Raw genomic sequence first — 18931 nt, forward strand, 5'->3', positions numbered from 1 at the left:
GCAATCATCCCTGGTGGACACAAATCGTGGCGCATATATAGGGGGTGTTCAGACGGATAAGCTAGCCTACCCCGACGATATTGACGAAATGGCTGAAAGACCCGAGGATCTACAAGCCGTACAACGAATGAGTCAGTCCCGTCTCCCGAAAATTACCTTTCAAGGCCAAATTCACGGTACTCGTCCTCGTGGTCATCCCCCAAAAAGGTGGATGGAAAACTTTGCACCTCACCGCCTCTCGGACCTTCTTCGCCTAGCAGAAGACCGTGAAGCATACAAAAGGCACATCCACGCCATTACAAAGAAAGAGGCCCCAACGACGTCCTCGAAGCCACTAGCTCTTTTGGAATGATCATAAATGTATCAAAAACAAAGACTATATGCTGTTCACGAAAGACCTGAAACTTAATGGACAGAGTATCCAGTGGGTCGACGAGTTCCCTTACCTCGGTAGTTTGATCACAAGCGAGAACAGTCTATCAAAAGACATTAAAAGACGTCTCGCCCTCGCGATTTCCAGTTTCAAAGCCCTTATACTCATATGACGATGCAAGGATTTGTCTCTGCGGCTTAAGACACGACCTTTCCATACCCTGATCATCCCCATCGCAATATACTCATGTGAAACATTGACACTGAAGGTGGATGACAATTGTCGACTCGCAGCATTTTAAACTAAGTGCCTCCGCCGCAACGTCGGGACCACTTACCTAATAGAATCTCAAATGTCGAACTTCTCGAGCGCCTTAAAATACAACAAACAATTCTCATGAAGATCCAGCTCCACCAACTTTGATGGCTTGGTCACGAACAACAAATGAGTCAGTCCCGTCTCCCGAAAATTACCTTTCAAGGCCAAATTCACGGTACTCGTCCTCGTGGTCATCCCCCAAAAAGGAGGATGGAAAACTTTGCACCTCACCACCTCTCGGACCTTCTTCGCCTTGCAGAAGACCGTAAAGCATACAAAAGGCACTTCCACGTCATTACGAAGAAATAGGCCCCAAGACGACCTTCACGGACAAATGGGACTTAAATTAAGTAAGTCAAGTCATTTTGCTTAAAATAGTCCAAAGATCATATAACAATTCCAAAGGGTTTACACAATCCACTAGAGCCCAGGGGCAAGGGATATAGGTTACGCCCCGACTGCATAAAAGGTTTTGGTGGAAGGGGTGTTCGTATAAACTTTGGAGGAGGCTCAATTGATTGGAAATTGAAATTTTTAGCTCCCTTTTAAGAGTCAAATGTGATCGAAGTCAAACTAGCCCCCTACTTTCTTTTTTCTCCAAATACATCCGATAAAAATTTTGAGAGAGCGATTTTGTTCAAAATAGTCCAAGTATCAAACAACAATACCTTCGGAGTGGACACGGCCCCTAAATCCCGGAGGCAATGGTTTTAGGTTATAACCCAGAGGCAAAAAAGGCTTGTATGGAAAGGGTGGTCGTAAAAACTTTAGAGGAGGCTCATTTAATTGGATATTGATAGTTCCAGTCCCATTTTTGAGAATCAAAAGTGACCAGAGGGCAAGTAGCCCTCAAGCCCTCTATCTCCAAATACATCAGATCGAAACTTTGAGATAGTCATTTTGTTCAAAATTGTCCTAAGATCATATAACAATACCTCTAGGGTTGACGCAACCCTTCAAAGCCCGGGGGCATGGGTTGTAAGTTATAACCTCGGGACATATAAAGTTTTTATGGAAGAGGTGGTGGTATAAACTTTGAAGGTGGCTCATATGATTGGAAATTGAAGTTCTAGTTCCCTTTTTAGAGTCAAAAGTGATCCGGGGGCAACTAGCTCCTCCAATCCCGTTCTTTTTCCCCAAATGCATCTGATCGAGATTTTGATAGAGCAACTTTGTTCAAAATAGTCGAAAGATCCTACAACAATGCCTCTGCTCTGAGGTTGAAATAACCCTCCAGGGCCCGGGGGAAAGGGCTGTGAGTTATGCACTGGGGGCAAATTTGGTTCTTAGGGAAGGGAGGTTTAAACTTTGGAGGATTTTCATGGGATTGGAAATTGAAAGTTCTAGCTCCTTTTAAAGAGTCAAAAGTAATTGGAGAGCAACTATTTTCCTCCCACACCCTCTTTCTCCCAATCGCAGCCGATCCGAATAATGTAGTTTATATGCTCAGCTCATGCAACAGAGATGTCAAAAACCCTTTTTGTTTTTCTTTAAAAGGTAAAACAAGCTAAAACTAACACAAAGAAAAACAAAGTTTTTCTTATGGAAGTAAAGAAAGAAATTGAAACTTAAAACGAATGAATATTATTGCTTCAAAGATTACATGAGATATATCTATAGAACTAGCTCAAACAAACTAACTAGGGACAATTTCCAGGATTTGTAGAATTTTAAAAACTTACTGAAAACTGAGCTTCCTTGACTTTCTTTGAAAGTTACAATAGCATTTTAAAATGAATCAGGGATGGTGAAAGTTTACTGCGAGCCTTATAAATTAATCTTATATTTCCCTCTTGCTACTGATGGAGTTTTCTGACTTGAAAAGAACATCCATTGTTTTTGGGGTTAATTTTCCGCTTTAATTATAGTGCCGTTTTTATGACTTTAAAAACACAGGAAAATGTCACTGGTCAGTTTATTTCAACTAGTTTCTTAAATATAACCTAAATAGTCTGCAAAGGCAATAGTTTTTGTTCTTTAAAGCTTATATTTTTCTCTTTCTACTTCCGAACGAAAAACTTTTGCTAAAATTAGTTCTTATAAAATTCCCTCGTCTTTTTTGAGGCTATTTTCCCATTTTTCAGAAGTTAAGTTAACTTTCTACGTCTTGTAAGGTTTGGTGGGTCATCGCCGCTTTCGTTATGTATATTGTTACCAAAAATCCTATTTTCTAGAAATTTGGTTACTATAAAAACAAGTCGCTCTTTAACTATAGTCTGTCAGCTAAGAATGTTTGGTGCCTTCTAAAGTTTGGTAGCCTGACAGATTATAGGCTTAAAAGTTTTGCTCGAAACATTTCAGAAGATATACTGTGCTCTTCTACAATCAAAAAAAATTAGGTTTTTTTTACTCATTATCTGATCTACTTAAAAAATGAACTTTCTTCCATTTCAAATTCGAAGCAAGGGGGATTTTTGACAATATGCATATAATTTTTGGAATTTAGACTGATCATGAAAAAGCCTGTCTTTGGGTCTCTTCAAGTCTGATACCAATTACCTTGAGTCTGAAAATAAAATACTCTATATATGTCAATTATCCTTTAAAAATTTCATTTTCCTTTCATAAACGAAAAACCTACACAATGCTTAGAAAATCAAACAAAATGGGATATGTTCATGGAAGTCGGCATATAATTTGTCGGCCGCTTTAATTGCAATAATATGGCAAGCAATTTAAAATTAAACAGCATGGAATTCTACAGTGGAAAAAAGATAAATTGTGAAGAGTATTTTTTAGTTCTGGTGAGTAATATTGCCAATTATTAAAGAAGATTTAGGAATAGTAAGAAATTCTCTAAGTCTAAAAACAGTGGTATCATTTGAAGGAAACCCTAAAAAGTGTTGAAGACTAAGTTACTTAAGAACCTTCTTGTAACCTAATCATGCTGGTGAACACTTAATTTGGTAAAATTCTACTTTAGCTACTTTTAGCTATCTTGGATAGGGTTTAGTTTATGAAAATTAAACTTTCAGGGATGGCTTTACAGGTTAAAGTAGCCTATGTCCCAGGAAGTTATTTTGAAGTACCCACCTCCACTCCTTCTCCCTCTCCCTCCTTTGGTCCTAACCTTTGATGACCTTTAAAAATCTGCATTTTGTAAAAGTGAAACCTTGCAAAGTAGATCTTCTGCTTAAATGAAGTACATAAAATTTTTTTTTCAGCTTCACAGCTTTGCTCAATCCCAATTTTTAAGTTTTTACAAATTGGCCATCCATCTGAGTCTAATTATCTGAGGCCATCCATCTGAGTTGTCCCCTATTAGGATGGGAACAGGTCATAGGAAGGATGGTAAATAAGAGAAGGGGTAAATAGACAAAAGGTAAATAAGGACATTTCTGGATACCACTAGATGGCTAATTTGACAGTGTATATATATACAAATCTTTAAATTAGCCAACCAGTATTTTAAGCCTAAAGTCCAGCTGGACATAAGGAAACATGTTAAGAAAACAATTCTTACTCCATAATATGCAAAAGTATTATAGCTAACATATTTTGGAGGGAAGAAGCCTTTATCTTCACTTTTTTTTTTTCCAGTTTTTCTAAGAAACTCATGAATTTCTTAGGACCTATATATTCATAGAATATATACCCCTACCCCCCTATTGTGCAAATATATACCTAGAATTGCATCCCTAATCTAAATATAACATCCATTTGCATCACAAATGAACTTTATTCCCATATTAGCCATGTGGTGGATGTCTGGATATTTCAAATAGGTTAAGATGGAGCAACACCATGAGCTGGTAAATTTGCCTTGAGCTGCAGTGAGTTGTTGGTAGTAGCAGTAATTGCTACCATTTCAAATTCCATTTTGAGCCTGTAAAGTAACACCTTATTTGTTTTTCTAATCAAACAAAGGGAAAAATCTATTATATCCTACAGTTCAATAAACTTAACAAAAACTTAAAATCTAATAAATTTAATAATATATAAATCTTAGTTATTCTGTCATTTCATTAATAGTTTTCATAAATTACTGGGTGTTTTTGGAGTATAACAAATTACAGTTTCTTTCCTTCAACAAACTTATGAGAAAATGACAAATTATGGACATTTCTGTGACAAAATAAGGTTTAAGTGAAGAGTTTCTCATTATTTAAGGCAATACAATTTTATGAAAAAAAAAGGACAAACTGAATAAAAGTTAATTCAATACTGTTTCCAAACATAAATGCCACTGCTGTTGCAAACATAATTAACAGCTGGTTCATAATGCAAAATAATGCCAATTAAAAAGGCAACAGTTAGCAAAGTTTTGTTCTTAGCCTAGGCCTATATCTTGTTCTGTTAAGGGGGGTTGGAATGCAATTGTCATATCAGCAATGACTATATTTAGGGATAATGTTGAATAGAATCAAATGGTGCTACTTTTTTTGTTATTATAGATGTTAGTTTAGAAGAAGCTAAGTTTGAAGGTTAGTTAGAAGGTCTTACAAAATTAAGTTAAGCAAACATAACAACTACATACCAGTAAACCTGTAGATGGAGGTGCAAAATAAACTGGAACTTGATTGTAAATAGACTCAAACATGGTTTGCCTTATAGTCTATTGAAATTCAATGGTAAAATTCTGGATAATTACCTTTTTGCTATCTTATAAACTAATTGAGTTGGGAAAATTAAACTTTCAAAAATAAATAGAGCATAAATCATACCCTCAAAAGGTGTTTCCAGGGTATTATCTCTCCTCCTTCCTTATTTCTATGGCTTGAAAAGAATAGCACAAAAAACTGCTTTGACTTTGGAAAAATTGTATTTTTCTTAATTTTGGTTTGAGTCTACTCTCTATTACCTTAATTACCTTAATTTGCACTTCGGAGCAAATTAAGGTCCATACTGGATCTGTTGTGTTCCGGGTCAAATGATGGCAAAAATTTGTCACTGTGTTAGGGCCCAGTGACACGCCATAGGAGAGGTCTGCTGGAGAGATGCAATTTAAGCCCACTCGGTAGTAGTGGCCACAAGGTAGGTATGGCCTGTAAAGACCATTCTCAGTGGTATAGAGCTGACACCACCACACAACAGCAACTTCGGATCGAGTATGCGAGATGGTTGGGTATGACAAGTGGCATCAGCCTCCTAGCAAGACACTCATTCTGATAAAGTTGGCATCAGTCAGTAGTTGAGTGGGACGGACAGTCCCACTCATATTTCCATGGCTTGTTATTCCATTCCTTGTCAAGTCTGGATTTGAAGGACGCAGCCGTAGGTGCTGTCGCCGTTTCAGCTTGAAGGCTATTCCAATTGTTGACAACACGCTTGGAGAAGAAGTGTTGCTGCGTTCATGTTTTAACAAAACGTTTTGACAGCTTATGTGAGTGTCCTCTTGTATGGTGCTGACTTGAATGTTTGGTAAAGAGGGGGTTATTTGGTTGTGCGTTATACTTGTAGGTCAGCATCATATCACCATGGCGGCGTCTGAAGACAAGTGTTGGCAGCTGCGTGCGTTCCAGTCTCTTGTTGTATGGGAGATCTTGTAGGCCAGCTATGCACTTTGTGGCACATCTCTGAACTCCTTCAATTAGACTGGTATCATTCTTATAAGAAGGGGAGGTGAGACACGTACCAAAATCCAACAAAGGTCTAACTATAGCCTTATAGAGCCGTAGAAAGACTGTACGGGAGTGGCTGGTTATAGTGCGTTTGAGGAGACCAAGGCTTGAATTTGCTTTTGAAACTGCTTGTTGCCAGTGGCCGTGGAACTTCAGTTGTTCATCTATCAGCACTCTTAGATCTCTTTCTTTGGGACTTGTCTTTAGTACTAAGCTAGCCAGTGAATTGGGATCGGACATGCTGTACTGGTGATGGAGGTTGTTGCTTCCAAAGTGAAGGACACTGCACTTTGATGTGTTGAATTCAAGTAGCCAGTCTTGTGCCCACGTTTGGATTTTATGAAGGTCACGCTGCAGACTTTGTTGGTTTGCAGGCCCAAACAGCTTGGAGTCATCAGCATAGAGAGTGATGTTGTTTTCTCTTCCATTCAGCATATTGTTGATGTATATAAGGAATAGGGTAGGGCCCAAGACAGTACCTTGGGGGACACCGCTTACAACATTACATGGTTTGGAGAAGATCTTATTGCCATTATTTGTGAAGAGTCGAACCTGCTGACTCTGACCAGTCAGAAAGTCCATGACCCAATCAACCACGTCCGAGTGGGTACCAGCTGCTGAAAGTTTCAATCTGAGATGGTTGTGTGGTACCTTGTCAAAAGCCTTGGCTAGGTCCAGTAAAATCAGGTCCACAGGGGTTCCTTTCTCCAGGTAATCTGTTATGGTGCTGTATGTCTCAAGGAGATTTGTCTCAACCGATTTTCCTGGCAGAAATCCGTGCTGGTTGGGGAAAGTATATTATTATTACAGAGATGTGTCAAAATATCAGCATTCACAATCCGCTCAAGGGTTTTTGCCACCACTGAGGTCAGACTGATGGGTCTGTAGTTTTTGGCTTTGGTGCGGTCACCTTTCTTGAATATTGGGGTGACATGGGTCAGCTTCCAGTCTTTGGGTACCTTTTTTGAGTCAAGCGACAGTTTGAATATATTGCATAGTGGTTGTGCAATTTCTTTGGCAAGCTCCTTCAATAGTCTTGGGTGCAAGTTATCAGGACTGGCGGACTTATTGATGTCTAGGACTTCAAGTCGCTTTTGGATGACAGGGGGGGAGAGTAAAATAGATGGTATTGGGGTAGGAATGTCGTATGATGAGCTATGAGGAAGAGGACCATCTGGTTCATTGGTGAAAACCAGCGCAAACTGCCTGTTGAGGAGTTCGGTGATGTCCTTCAAGTTGGTCACTTCCTTGCTATCATCTGCACTGACTGCTTTTACTGACCGTCTGCTATGGTCCTTACTTGATACATACTTCCAGAACTTCTTCGGGTTATTCTTACTAACATCAGCAAGCTTGGACTCGTACCGTGCGTAAAGTTGCTTAGTTAGGCTTCTTAGTTTGTTTCAAGCTTTGGCAAACTTTTGGTAGTGTTCTTGCTTCCCTTTTTTATTGTACTTTCTCCAGTACCGTCCCCTCCTTTTTTTTTCCTTACGTATATAGGGGGTCATGAAAGGTAGTGTTTTGGGCTTTGGCATGAGTTTTACTGATGTGTGTTTTTTTTGAAGTGTAAGTAGCTCGTCCTTTAGGTTAGCCCATTGTTGGTCAACGTCCCTTTGAAGTAAAGGTGACCAAACTATGCCTTCCAGCTCTTTTCTGATTGCCCTGTAGTCTACATAAGTTTTCTTTATGTATTCATTTTTTATCTTACAAAATGACACATTCACTTCTAGGATTATATGATTGCTCTTTCCTAGAGGAGGTAAGTAATTTATGTTCTGAAGCTGGTCTTTATCCCGTAAGAACACTAGGTCCAGTAGAGTTGGTCTCTGGAAAAGTCGGCCTCTAGTAGCGTGTTCGACAATCTGGTAGAGATTAAGGTCGTGAAGGCAGTCTGTGAATAGATTCGTGCTTCTGCTTCTGTTCGTAAGTACAGGTATATACGGATATCCCTCCTTCCATATGAGGTCAGGGAAGTTGAAATAACCAGCTATAAAAAGGTTCCCCGTGTAATTCATAGTTGCTTTATGCAGCATTGTTGCTATTGTCCGCTCGGTTTCTTGGCAATCAGGGGCAGATGGGTTTCTGTAAATACAGCCTACTCTGGTTATTACTCCATCGCCGCCATCACATAGGTCGAACCATACAGATTCGACAAATTGTGAGTTACCTGGGGGACAAAATGATTGTATACTATAACAAGTCTTGAATAGCTCCAACGTACCATGCCTGCATTCTAAAGACTGTAGGTTTGACATGACACCATACCCTGGAATCTTAACATGGGAATCTTCGAGCCTGTTTCTACTGGACTTGGGACAAACCTTAGTCAATAGGACCAGATCATAATAATTATAGTTTCAAAAACACAATTTTGCTGTCAAGTAGAATTTTAACCATATTGAGACTTTTTATTTCAAATTTAGGACATATTTTTCTAAATTCCTTGGAACCTTATAAATCACAATTTAGTACAGGCATGAGGCTTCAAGCACAATTCTTGGGTCTCATTTTTGCAGATGATCTGTTATGGAAATCACTTTCATAATGCAACATTTGCCATTTGGAGAGGGAACAAGTGGAGGTAGATGCTTCTAATGATCCCCAAGGTATAGTTTAGGATTGGGGTACACTCCTGGGGTTTCATTTTCCTGACAAAACTAGTTGACCATAAGAGCTGCTACTTAAAGTACAAACTGTGTCTCAAGCATAGCCACCTGTACAGTTATGCTAGAGCAGTAGGTAAAAAAAACGACAAAAAAAACCACGCATAGACAGAAAATAATTCAAATATTAAGTTTTGACAGTCTTGCTAAAACTAGAAATTTTGATTCAAATATAATGTTGCATTAATTTTTGATTTAAAAATATCATATTATGGTAAATCTAGTTGTAATCTATTTTCTAAAACAAGATAATAAAATCTGTCTGTTTAAATATAAAGATTAAACTAAACTGTTTTATTTTAAAAACATATTTTTATTATTTATTTATTATATCAGATAGCAGCAAGCACAGTGTTTTTTGTATAAAACAAGAATGCTTGCTGCAACAATAATTTGAAAGATTCAATTTAACTTTGAAGCAGCCAAAATGAAAAAAAAACAAACAAATACACAAACATATTTGACAGCCTTCCAGGTAGTAAGATTGTTTACCTAAAGTAGTGTGCTTCTTCAACCTACATTTAAATACTTACATTACATTTGTAATGTGTTTAGATAGTTACATTTAGGGATTCTACTACCTCTGAAGGTCAGCTATTCTACTCTTCGGCAACCCTGTCTGTCAAATTGATGTCCAAATGTTTAGTTGGGCTTGACACAGTACTAGCCCTTTTTCATCATTTTTGTCAATTTGGTAGTTATTAAAAGGGCCCCCCTCCTCTGAATAATTCCCTTATAAGAGAGTCATGCATACTCCTCCCATTTACCCCTGCCCCAGCCATTCAAACATTTGCCTCTCAATTACTTGGACTATCTGTCTTGGCTTTTCTCTGTCTACAATTAGCCATGTCTTGATGCAACCTACTGAAAAAGTACTTGATAACTTCAGTTCAAGAGGGGGGAGCTTTAGCTCCCCCTCCTCTGAATAATTCCCTCATGGGAAATATCCCAGAAGATTCTCCCTCTCTGAAGAACACCCTCACCCCCAGCAGACCCCCCCCCCCATAATTGCCCATGGAAAATTCTCCCCAGATGTAAAATTAAACAGCCAAAGGGAAATTAATGCAAATAAAAAAAGAAGAAGAAGAGTGTATAATTATATGCTTCTGTCTTGGTTCGTTTTCTGCTATTTTGCCCTTCTCTAACCTCTATGATATTGTATCAGATTTCAAGATATCTGTTTTGCTCAAAAACTTTGATACCTCTTACAAAGTTTTGCCTTTGGGGTTCACATCACCCCCTGAGCCCCAATGTCAAACTTTATGTTACCCTGCTCTAATAACTGAAGCCCCAAAAATACGAAAAAATAACTAAAATAAAATAAAAATGTAAAAATAAATACTAGAAGACATTCTACATCACATATTCTGCCAAAGATTGGAATATTAGTAGAATATTCAACAATTCCTTCTTTTCTTCATTATTTTGGTTTGTCATACTTTCTTTGTGGCTGCTCAGTTTTGCATGTGGAGGGACTTTTCCACAGGGGAATCTTTTGGGGGGAGATTTAAAAAGGGGAATAAGACCTGGCACCACTTGCTTGTAAATATGAAACCCTCTATGTTGGGCTTGTAGCTCTTCTTTTGCTGAACATTAATTATTTAATTTTTTTAATGAATAGGTGTTGAAATTAAGTTAAAATATTCATGAATCATGGATTTTGCTTTGATTTAGTGTTCAATATAGTCATGTTAAAAGAACTTATTAAAAGAGAAAGTTGAATTTATTTTTTTAAAGCATGAATGGAATATTATCCAGTTAGATTTGCTGGGGAATGAACTATTAGGCTTTGAATTTCAATCAATCAACCAAATTCTTAGCTTAAAATAAAATTAAAAAAAGAAGAAACAGGCTACAGCATGGCCCCTGGCAAGGCTCCATGACTGGAAAGTACTGTAGGGTAAGGGTAGGAATAATGAAATGAGGACACTTCTTAGTAAAAGAATAAAAGATGAAGTAAGCCAACCATTAAAAAAAGACAACATATTTATTATTTTCTATAGTAAAATTGTGACACTCTTGAGCCAATTCAGGTACAGTTTTCCAAACAGTTTTATGCACAGTTAAAGGTTTGAGTATGAACTTACAGATACTATAAGAGGAATTTAAGCCTAACGCAAATCTTAAAGAGGACTCAGGAAGACTGCCATGGAGCTGAAGAAAACTGAAAAATGCTCTGGAAGAAATATAAAGTGAATCAAGATTAAGTAATTTTTAGTTGCTGTAGAAATTTCTTACTTTATCATAGATTTTTTAACATGAACTCAGAAAAGAGGAAAAAACTGATATATATGTGGTCAACCAATAAGAGACATCAAACTGAGTTAAACTATGGTATAGGATTCTGGGATAGAAACATACTGAAAGGAAGGCCAAGACACAGATTCGTGTGCCTGTCAAGTTCTAATCTTTCAGGCCAATTGTTATTTGTCTAATAATACAAAAATTAGTCTTACAGGATAATGTGTTGTAAACATTTCTATAAAATCTGAATTGTCAAAGACAAGCAAAGATTGCTGGCTTTTTAGATGATGTTGTAGGGCTTCTAGAGATCCATTTATCCTTCTGCAGTTTCTTAGTAGACCTAAAACTAGTAGGACACATTATACACAGGTATATCCAGGACATATTTACAAGCTCATAGAAAGAAACTAATAAAGAACAAACACCTGAAGTACTGTCAAAGAATTTTAGCAAACCATTTGTCAACCTCGACTTAAGGAGGGTTAACACAGTCTTGGCAAATCTGAAAAATATAGATCTTCATAAAGCTAAAATAAGTAAGAATACAACTAGAGATAAAACTTACTAACACAGATATCAGAAGCAAACCATGTGTAGAGACTCTGTTGTCAATCAAAAATCTTGTAAGCTTTTTGGGTCAGGGTACATGTGGCTGGTAAAGCTCCTATAGTATTCATTCAAAGTTGTCATTTTGTCATTTATTTGGTGTTTTTTTGTTAATGAAATGGATTTACAAGTGAAGATCATTCGCCCCAAAGAGCTTTTTTCTGGTTTTCTTATAGATTTGTAGTGTTTTACAGCCTTTTTTGCTTGCGAAAATGTTTCATTAAAGCCCTTTCAAGGATTATTTTAATGATTTCTATTTTCGAAACCATAAATGAGCAGCTTCATTGATATGTATTTGCCTTTGTTAACTTTGAACTCGTTAATATATTGCAGCCATCATTGTCTCTTGGTAATGTTGGACAGCTTTCCATAGACCTGCTTCTGCAGTCATTTTCAGACCAAGTCGAAAAAGTTGGATATTTGAACCACCCGTCTCTACTGCCAGTGGTTGGTCATTCTCCTTATTCTATAGATGTAGCTGAATTGTATCTTGGATGTGAAGGTAATTATGCATAATAGATCTTATAGAGAAGTATGCTTTGTTTCTTCCCTGTAGAGTTTCATTAATCTACTATCCTTCATTAATTTTAAGATTCACTATATTGTATTTTGAAAATATTGCTAATTTATGTTTTTAGCGAAAGCCATTGAATGGAATTGATACCAAGACAGATTTGAAATAGGATTAATTGAACATTTGACGCGGAACCTCCGTTCAACCTTGGAGGTTTAAAGTACAACGTTAAAACTTACCAGTAACAAAGCATCCCCCATAATTACCAAAGAGAGTAAGGGAGGACTGCTACAGGGATTGATATTGGATTCTTAGTTATGATTTTATAATATTTTAATTGAAGAGTTTCCTTTCAAAATATTTGAAGCATCAAAGATAGTTTTTTTTATATTCATGTTGTCATTGCTTGTAATCTTAACTTGTTAAGCTATTTAAAAGTTTAATCCATTTATTTGAGGACTTCTTACTTCAATAAACCTTCCTTCAATAGAGAATGAATATTCTATCATTTATGTGAGGTACACGACCTCAATACAGCGGCGTCAATTAAAAATGTAGGGAGGGGGCAAGGATGTTTCCATCTTTCATAATGAAGGTACAAAATTTCTGTTGAAAAACCTAGGTGGGGGGGGGGAGGAGGCAATTTAGTCTTTTTTCAATTTTCAATCAATGAAAATATCTAAAGTGCTATTTTTTTTTAAATACAATGGCGGTATTTGCCCCCTAAAACAATGTCCAGTCTCCGCCCCTACCTCAAAATTTAGCGTGTACGAATCACAAATTCGTCTATAGATACAGTTCTACAAAAAAAAGGGTTTGCCTTTGTTTTGGAAAAAAAAACGTAATTTTTTTAGACACAAAACCAATTTTTGCAATTTCAACCAATCTGATTATACAAATGTCAAACAGTTTGTGGTAACAAACTGTAAGTAAGAAGCGACCCGGCTTAATAGTAACCGAAACACTAAAAACGAAATTTTGATACCAATAGATGCATAAAAAAATCGCATTTTTATCCTGATTTCAAATATATAAGTTTCATCAAGTTTAGTCTTACCCATCAAAACTTACGAGCCTGAAAAAATTTGCCTTATTTTCGAAAAAATGGGGATAGAATCTTGATGAAAATCACACTTTCAGATTCAGCAATCCGGAAAACCCTAATTTAGAGGTTTCAAGCTCCTATCTGCAAAAATGAGGAGTTATGTATTTTTTGTCAGAAGAAAGATCATGGATGTGTGTTAATTTTTTTAGGGGTGATCGTATTGATCCCATCCCACGCTTATTTTTTCCCAAAGTCACCCGATCAAAATTTTATAGCCATTTTATTCGGCATAGTCGAAAATCGAATAACTATGTCCTTGAGGATGACTTAATCCCTCACAGTCCCCGGGGGAAGGTCTGAAAGTTATGAACTTTGCCCATTGTTTAAATATAGTATTGGTTATTGGGGAGTTATTAGACGTTTTCTTGAGGTATTTTTCTGGTGGTGGGGGTTGGGGGGAGGAATTACGTGGGATGATCTTTCCATGGAGGATGTTTTCAGGGGGGAAGGGAAATTTCTATGAAGGGTGCGCCGCATTTCCCAGCATTATTAAAAAAACGATCAGAACTTAAATAAAAAAAAGAATTTTTCAAATGAAAACTTTTCAAAATCAAAACTTAAAACGAACAGAAACTATTATGATTTGGTTTGTCCTCTAGTCTTTACGCTAAAGCTTTTTTAGTACTTCCATAGGATGATCTTTTCATGAAGGATGTTTTCAGGGGGTCAGGGTAATTTCTATGAAGGGTGCGCCGGATTTCCCAGGATTATTAAAAAAAACGATAAGAAATTAAGTAAAAAAAAAGTTTTTTCAACTGAAAGTAAGGAGCAACATTAAAACTTAAAACGAACGGAAGTTATTACGTATATGAGGGGGTTCGCCCCCTAGTCAATACCTCGCTATTTACGCTAAAGTTTTTTTTTTTGCACTTTTAAAAGAGCTATCTATTCTAATTAAACGGTCTTTTTGATTCAGGGGGTCATTCTTAAAGAATTGGAACAAAATTCGAACTTTAGCGTAAAGAGCGAGGTATTGACTAGGGGGCGAACCGTCTCATGTGCGTAACATTTTCTGTTCGTTTTAAGTTTTAATGTTGTTACTTACCTTCAGTTGAAACAACTTGTTTTTTTTTATTTAATATTAAGACAGTGCTAAAAGAACGTGAGCTACAAATTTGCCCGATTTGGTCAGAATTAGCTGAATAGGGAGAGGAGTGTTTTCTCCCCACATGTAAACCTTGGAAAGAAGATATGGGTAAGAACCAATCGGTCACAACTATGGCCCTGGAATGTAAAAAAAGCGTTTGATTTGCTAGATCATAGTGGTTTATTCCATCAGCAAAGTAATGTGGAAGTTCAATGTGGTGTCTTTTTGCTGTCAGGAGGTGGTGGAATTTTTCAGTTAATGTTTGCAACGTGAATAAATTGATGCAGTTTAACCGTGTAAATATGTTATAACACTGTCATGAAAATTAAACTGACTGGATTTTAAATAGGTTCAAAGATACAAGGGTTAAATAAACAGGATTAAGGGCTCAAAGTGAATTTTTTCATTGTCATATTTTTTTGTGAGTGCCTTCCCGTTCGCCCCTTTCTGGTATTGACTGTGGCTGGTATGCCACAAGCATCTATTTTAGGGCTGCTAGAATAGCCTATAATTTCTGTCTGGCGTGTGATAAATTATGATATCAATCGTTTTCTTTCTATAGGCCTATCATATTTTCTACCCAATATTCTTACATAAATTAAATGAAAAACAATTGGAAATCGAAATCTTTCCTGTAATATAGTCTAAGACTAACTGTTTTTGATTGTTGAAGAGATTTTCATGCAAGATTTTTTTTTGAATAAATCTATAAATATATATATATATATATATATATATATATATATATATATATATATATATATATATATATATATATATATATATATATATATATATATATATATATATATATATATATATATATATATATATATATATATATATATATATATATATATATATATATATATATATATATATATATATATATATATATATATATATATATATATATATATATATATATATATATATATATATATATATATATATATATATATATATATATATATATATATATATATATATATATATATATATATATATATATATATATATATATATATATATATATATATATATATATATATGTATATATATATATATATATATATATATAATGCACAAGCCGAATAGTTGAATAATGGCTTTATAGTTTTCAACAGAATTATACCTGCATAGTAAAATAAATGGGTAAGGATGACTACCAATCTTAGTTAAGACACAGTTTTCATTGTTTTCAGACATTTTATAATGTTGCTTTCTTCTAAATAGAATTGTTGCTACTTGAAATCCCCTTTTTAACTCTATGTTTTTCTTCGATTCTACTCGGATATGAGTGCCTCCTGAGATTTCATATACTAGTCTTAAAATTCTTTTCAGTTTGCTTAAATTAAATTTAAGTATGCCTAACGATGCCACCAATTCTCGAAATTAGGGGGGGGGGTATTTTTAAGACATAGGAGATTTTTTTTTAAAGTTTTTTTTTAATGAAAGTACCCCAAATAAAATATTTTTTAAATTAAATACCGATTTTTATTCAAAACTTGGAGAGGAGTGTTGGGGGGGGGGGGATAAGGCTTGAAAACAATCTTGAGAAAGGCTACTGACCCAGTGCCCCCCCCCCCCTAATTGAAGCCCTTGATACCCAAGAGTTGCTTTTGATGATTATACTCATTTGATTTCACTTTATTTTGCAGTATATATCATCGATAAACTGAAGTTGATCGTCGTACAAATTAGAACCCTTCTTACAAAGGTAATATTTCAGTTTCATGCTTTAGCTTTTTCAGGCGGCCTTATATTGCCTTTTTTTATTAGAGATTATTTGACACACTTTTTATTTATTATAAAAAACCCGAAAAGCCTAAATAAAGCATAGAAAAAAAATTACGGGAAAAAAGTATGAAAAATATTTTCCTACAATGTAATACCTTTTCATCATGGAGGAAGGGGGGGGGGTGTGAATCAAACCTACCTGATTACGAATATACTCAGGGATAGTCTCTTCCAAGGGACGTTGACTCTTAAGAATGATCCTAAACGTTAAATTTTTCATAAATTTACCGTTGATTCTGCCTCTATTTATCATATTTGCAGCTCTATGTGTAGCAAACTAATGCAAGACTAGGTGTTTAAGGATGAAATAAAGATTAAACAACAATGAAACCTGCAGAAGAGCTACTAGCTGCAGAAAATATCGCCTATAAAGTTATCGACGGCTTTTTGAGTTGGGAAATGTCAAGTTTCTCGAAGATAAAAGATAAGACAATAGACACTCACAAACAGCTGGCTCTTGCAGCCAAAACGGTATCTGTTACAACATCGGAAGAACTAGACCATGTTAAAAAAAACTCTATTTAGGATACCAAAGCAGTCCAGGCTCGCCAGTGGATATTCTTAGGTTGCTCTTATTGATCCACACTCTTGTTTTTTTTATTAACAATTGACCTCCAAAGAAATCATATTTCTGTCTCAAATTTCAGACTCGCTATAAATGTATATTATCGAGTTTTATTTGTGTTCAATTTTTGTTTTATTTTCAGATAGTATTTTGATACTTCATCCTCAGGAAAGTATACCAAAGCTAATCCTTAAAAACATTACTAGAAAATGAAAATTTGGATTGGTAAAAAGAAAAAACTTGATTGTAAAAATAAAATCTTGTGAAAAGTGGTGTTGTACTTACAAATGTTTTTCTAAGATAATATTTGTTTAATTATTTTTTTTTAAATCCCACCTCCACTCCTTTGTGACGACAACGTTAACAAAAAATTTACTTTAGACCTTAGAAGTCAACTACACTCCTTTTTATAAAGATTAAATAGCAGCCGAACTGGACACACTTCATACCATCATATACCACAAAAAAAAATCCATAATAAAAGAAATTGCCTTTCCCGTAATAAAAGGCGGCCTCCCAACACAGGTAGTCCTCATCACGGTAGCTTTTCTTACCATTTCAAATCTTTTCCAACTGGTGGCCCGTTGTGTCTCCCACCCAAAAAATACACGATTCACTCCTTCCTGTAAACTCACATTCCAATCAAATCTTCTACAATAGACCCCGTCCACTCAAAATCTACTTGCCTTCTCCACTTTTCGCTCTCACTTACGTAAATTATCATTCTCCTATAATCAAAACCAAATCTTCTTAACTCAATTTTATCTCTCTTTTCCAAACATATTCACATGCTTTCATCACTGTTAACCCCCAACCTTGCTCTCTCGTCTCACCCCCTAGAATTACTACATGCAATTTATTTAACCTTATTTTGTCTTCTTCCGAATTCAAAATTACTTTAAAGTCGGTAAAAACACTGAGACACTTATTTCCGATTTCGTCATCATATTTACACTTGAAAAATTCATGTTTCAGATCGTTCATCACCATATCGTCACACAGCATTCACTTTGGTCCTTCTTCTGGTTTAAAACGGCACACTCGATTTTGATGCAGTAGTGTGTCATGAATAAACATTAACATAAATTGTTTCATAAAATAACTAGCTGGTACACCGTACATTTTCTCAAAACTACAAATTAAAATTCACAAAGGGCTCCTTCCTTTTCGCATGAAAATCCAATTCCTCTTTCTTGTTCTCTAAAGATCCATTCACTATCTTTTTTCTTTCATTATTTTTTTTTTGCTTCATCACTCAGGTCTGCTAAATTCTGCATCTCTCGAATACACCATATCACTTCTCAAATCTTTTCTGGCACCTCACTGATGATTTTCTGTTCTGGAAGTCCATTATCTTCGGTATTTATCACCGAAATTGCCCATCCTTTTATTATTTCACCGTCGATCGACTCGCTGCAGATCGTTTCTCAGACGTTTCTAATTCTCAATGACTTACACACCTTATGACTTACACAAATAAATCAAGATAATGTCTTTGAACTTTCCGATTTGTATACCTTTACACATATAAAAATGCATGTCATTGCTGATGTATCTGATGTACTGTTTACTGGCCTGTCTGTCTGCCGTAAAAGTAGTTGTGGGTTAATTTCAACAAGAAAATTAAAAGTGATGTGTTAAACTTGGCTTCATATAAACTTGAAGTGAGAAGTGATAAGTGATAATAGAATATGAAGCTTTTTTCTTCTAGTCAACAAAAAATTGAACTGGAGGTTTAGGACGAATTCTTTCAATGGGGGGAAACAAATTTCAGCCAAATCTCAAAGAAAGACTTCGCAGCTTCAACATAAATACAATTTCCACCTTGTTTTCAAAATTGGCTCTGCTTTCAGTTTTCAGCGGGAAATAAGTGGCATAGAACTTTGTCTCTACCTCTGCATGAGACGGATTTTCTTCCAAAGATTGTATTGATTCCGATTAAGAAGAACAAAATATCTTGGTACTAATTGCAAGAATATTGAGCCAACAACAACGGATTTCTTCACTTGGGCTGTGTTATTAAACAAATCTTTGTTTGTATACTGTATATCTTTATACTGCGGGTGGAACGATCGAAAATTAAATTCGTATTAAA

The 18931-nt window shown here is 35.7% G+C and overlaps 1 protein-coding gene across 1 annotated transcript in view; it reads left to right on the forward strand.

The window, feature by feature from the left end:
* The first annotated feature begins 3373 nt into the window (after positions 1 to 3373).
* The window catches only part of LOC148943672 (proteasome assembly chaperone 2), a 40911-nt gene continuing 25353 nt past the window's right edge, over positions 3374 to 18931 (forward strand). The window contains exons 1-3 of the mRNA XM_089101529.1: positions 3374 to 3435; positions 12099 to 12267; positions 16133 to 16191. Coding sequence (XP_088957655.1) covers positions 3382 to 3435; positions 12099 to 12267; positions 16133 to 16191 — 282 coding nt within the window. The 5' untranslated portion in view covers positions 3374 to 3381. The remainder of the gene's footprint in view (positions 3436 to 12098; positions 12268 to 16132; positions 16192 to 18931) is intronic.

This window comes from Artemia sp. Qi Xiang Cuo, chromosome 15, assembly GCF_049724085.1.
Source record: "Artemia sp. Qi Xiang Cuo chromosome 15, ASM4972408v1, whole genome shotgun sequence".
Classification (NCBI taxonomy): domain Eukaryota; kingdom Metazoa; phylum Arthropoda; class Branchiopoda; order Anostraca; family Artemiidae; genus Artemia; species Artemia sp. Qi Xiang Cuo.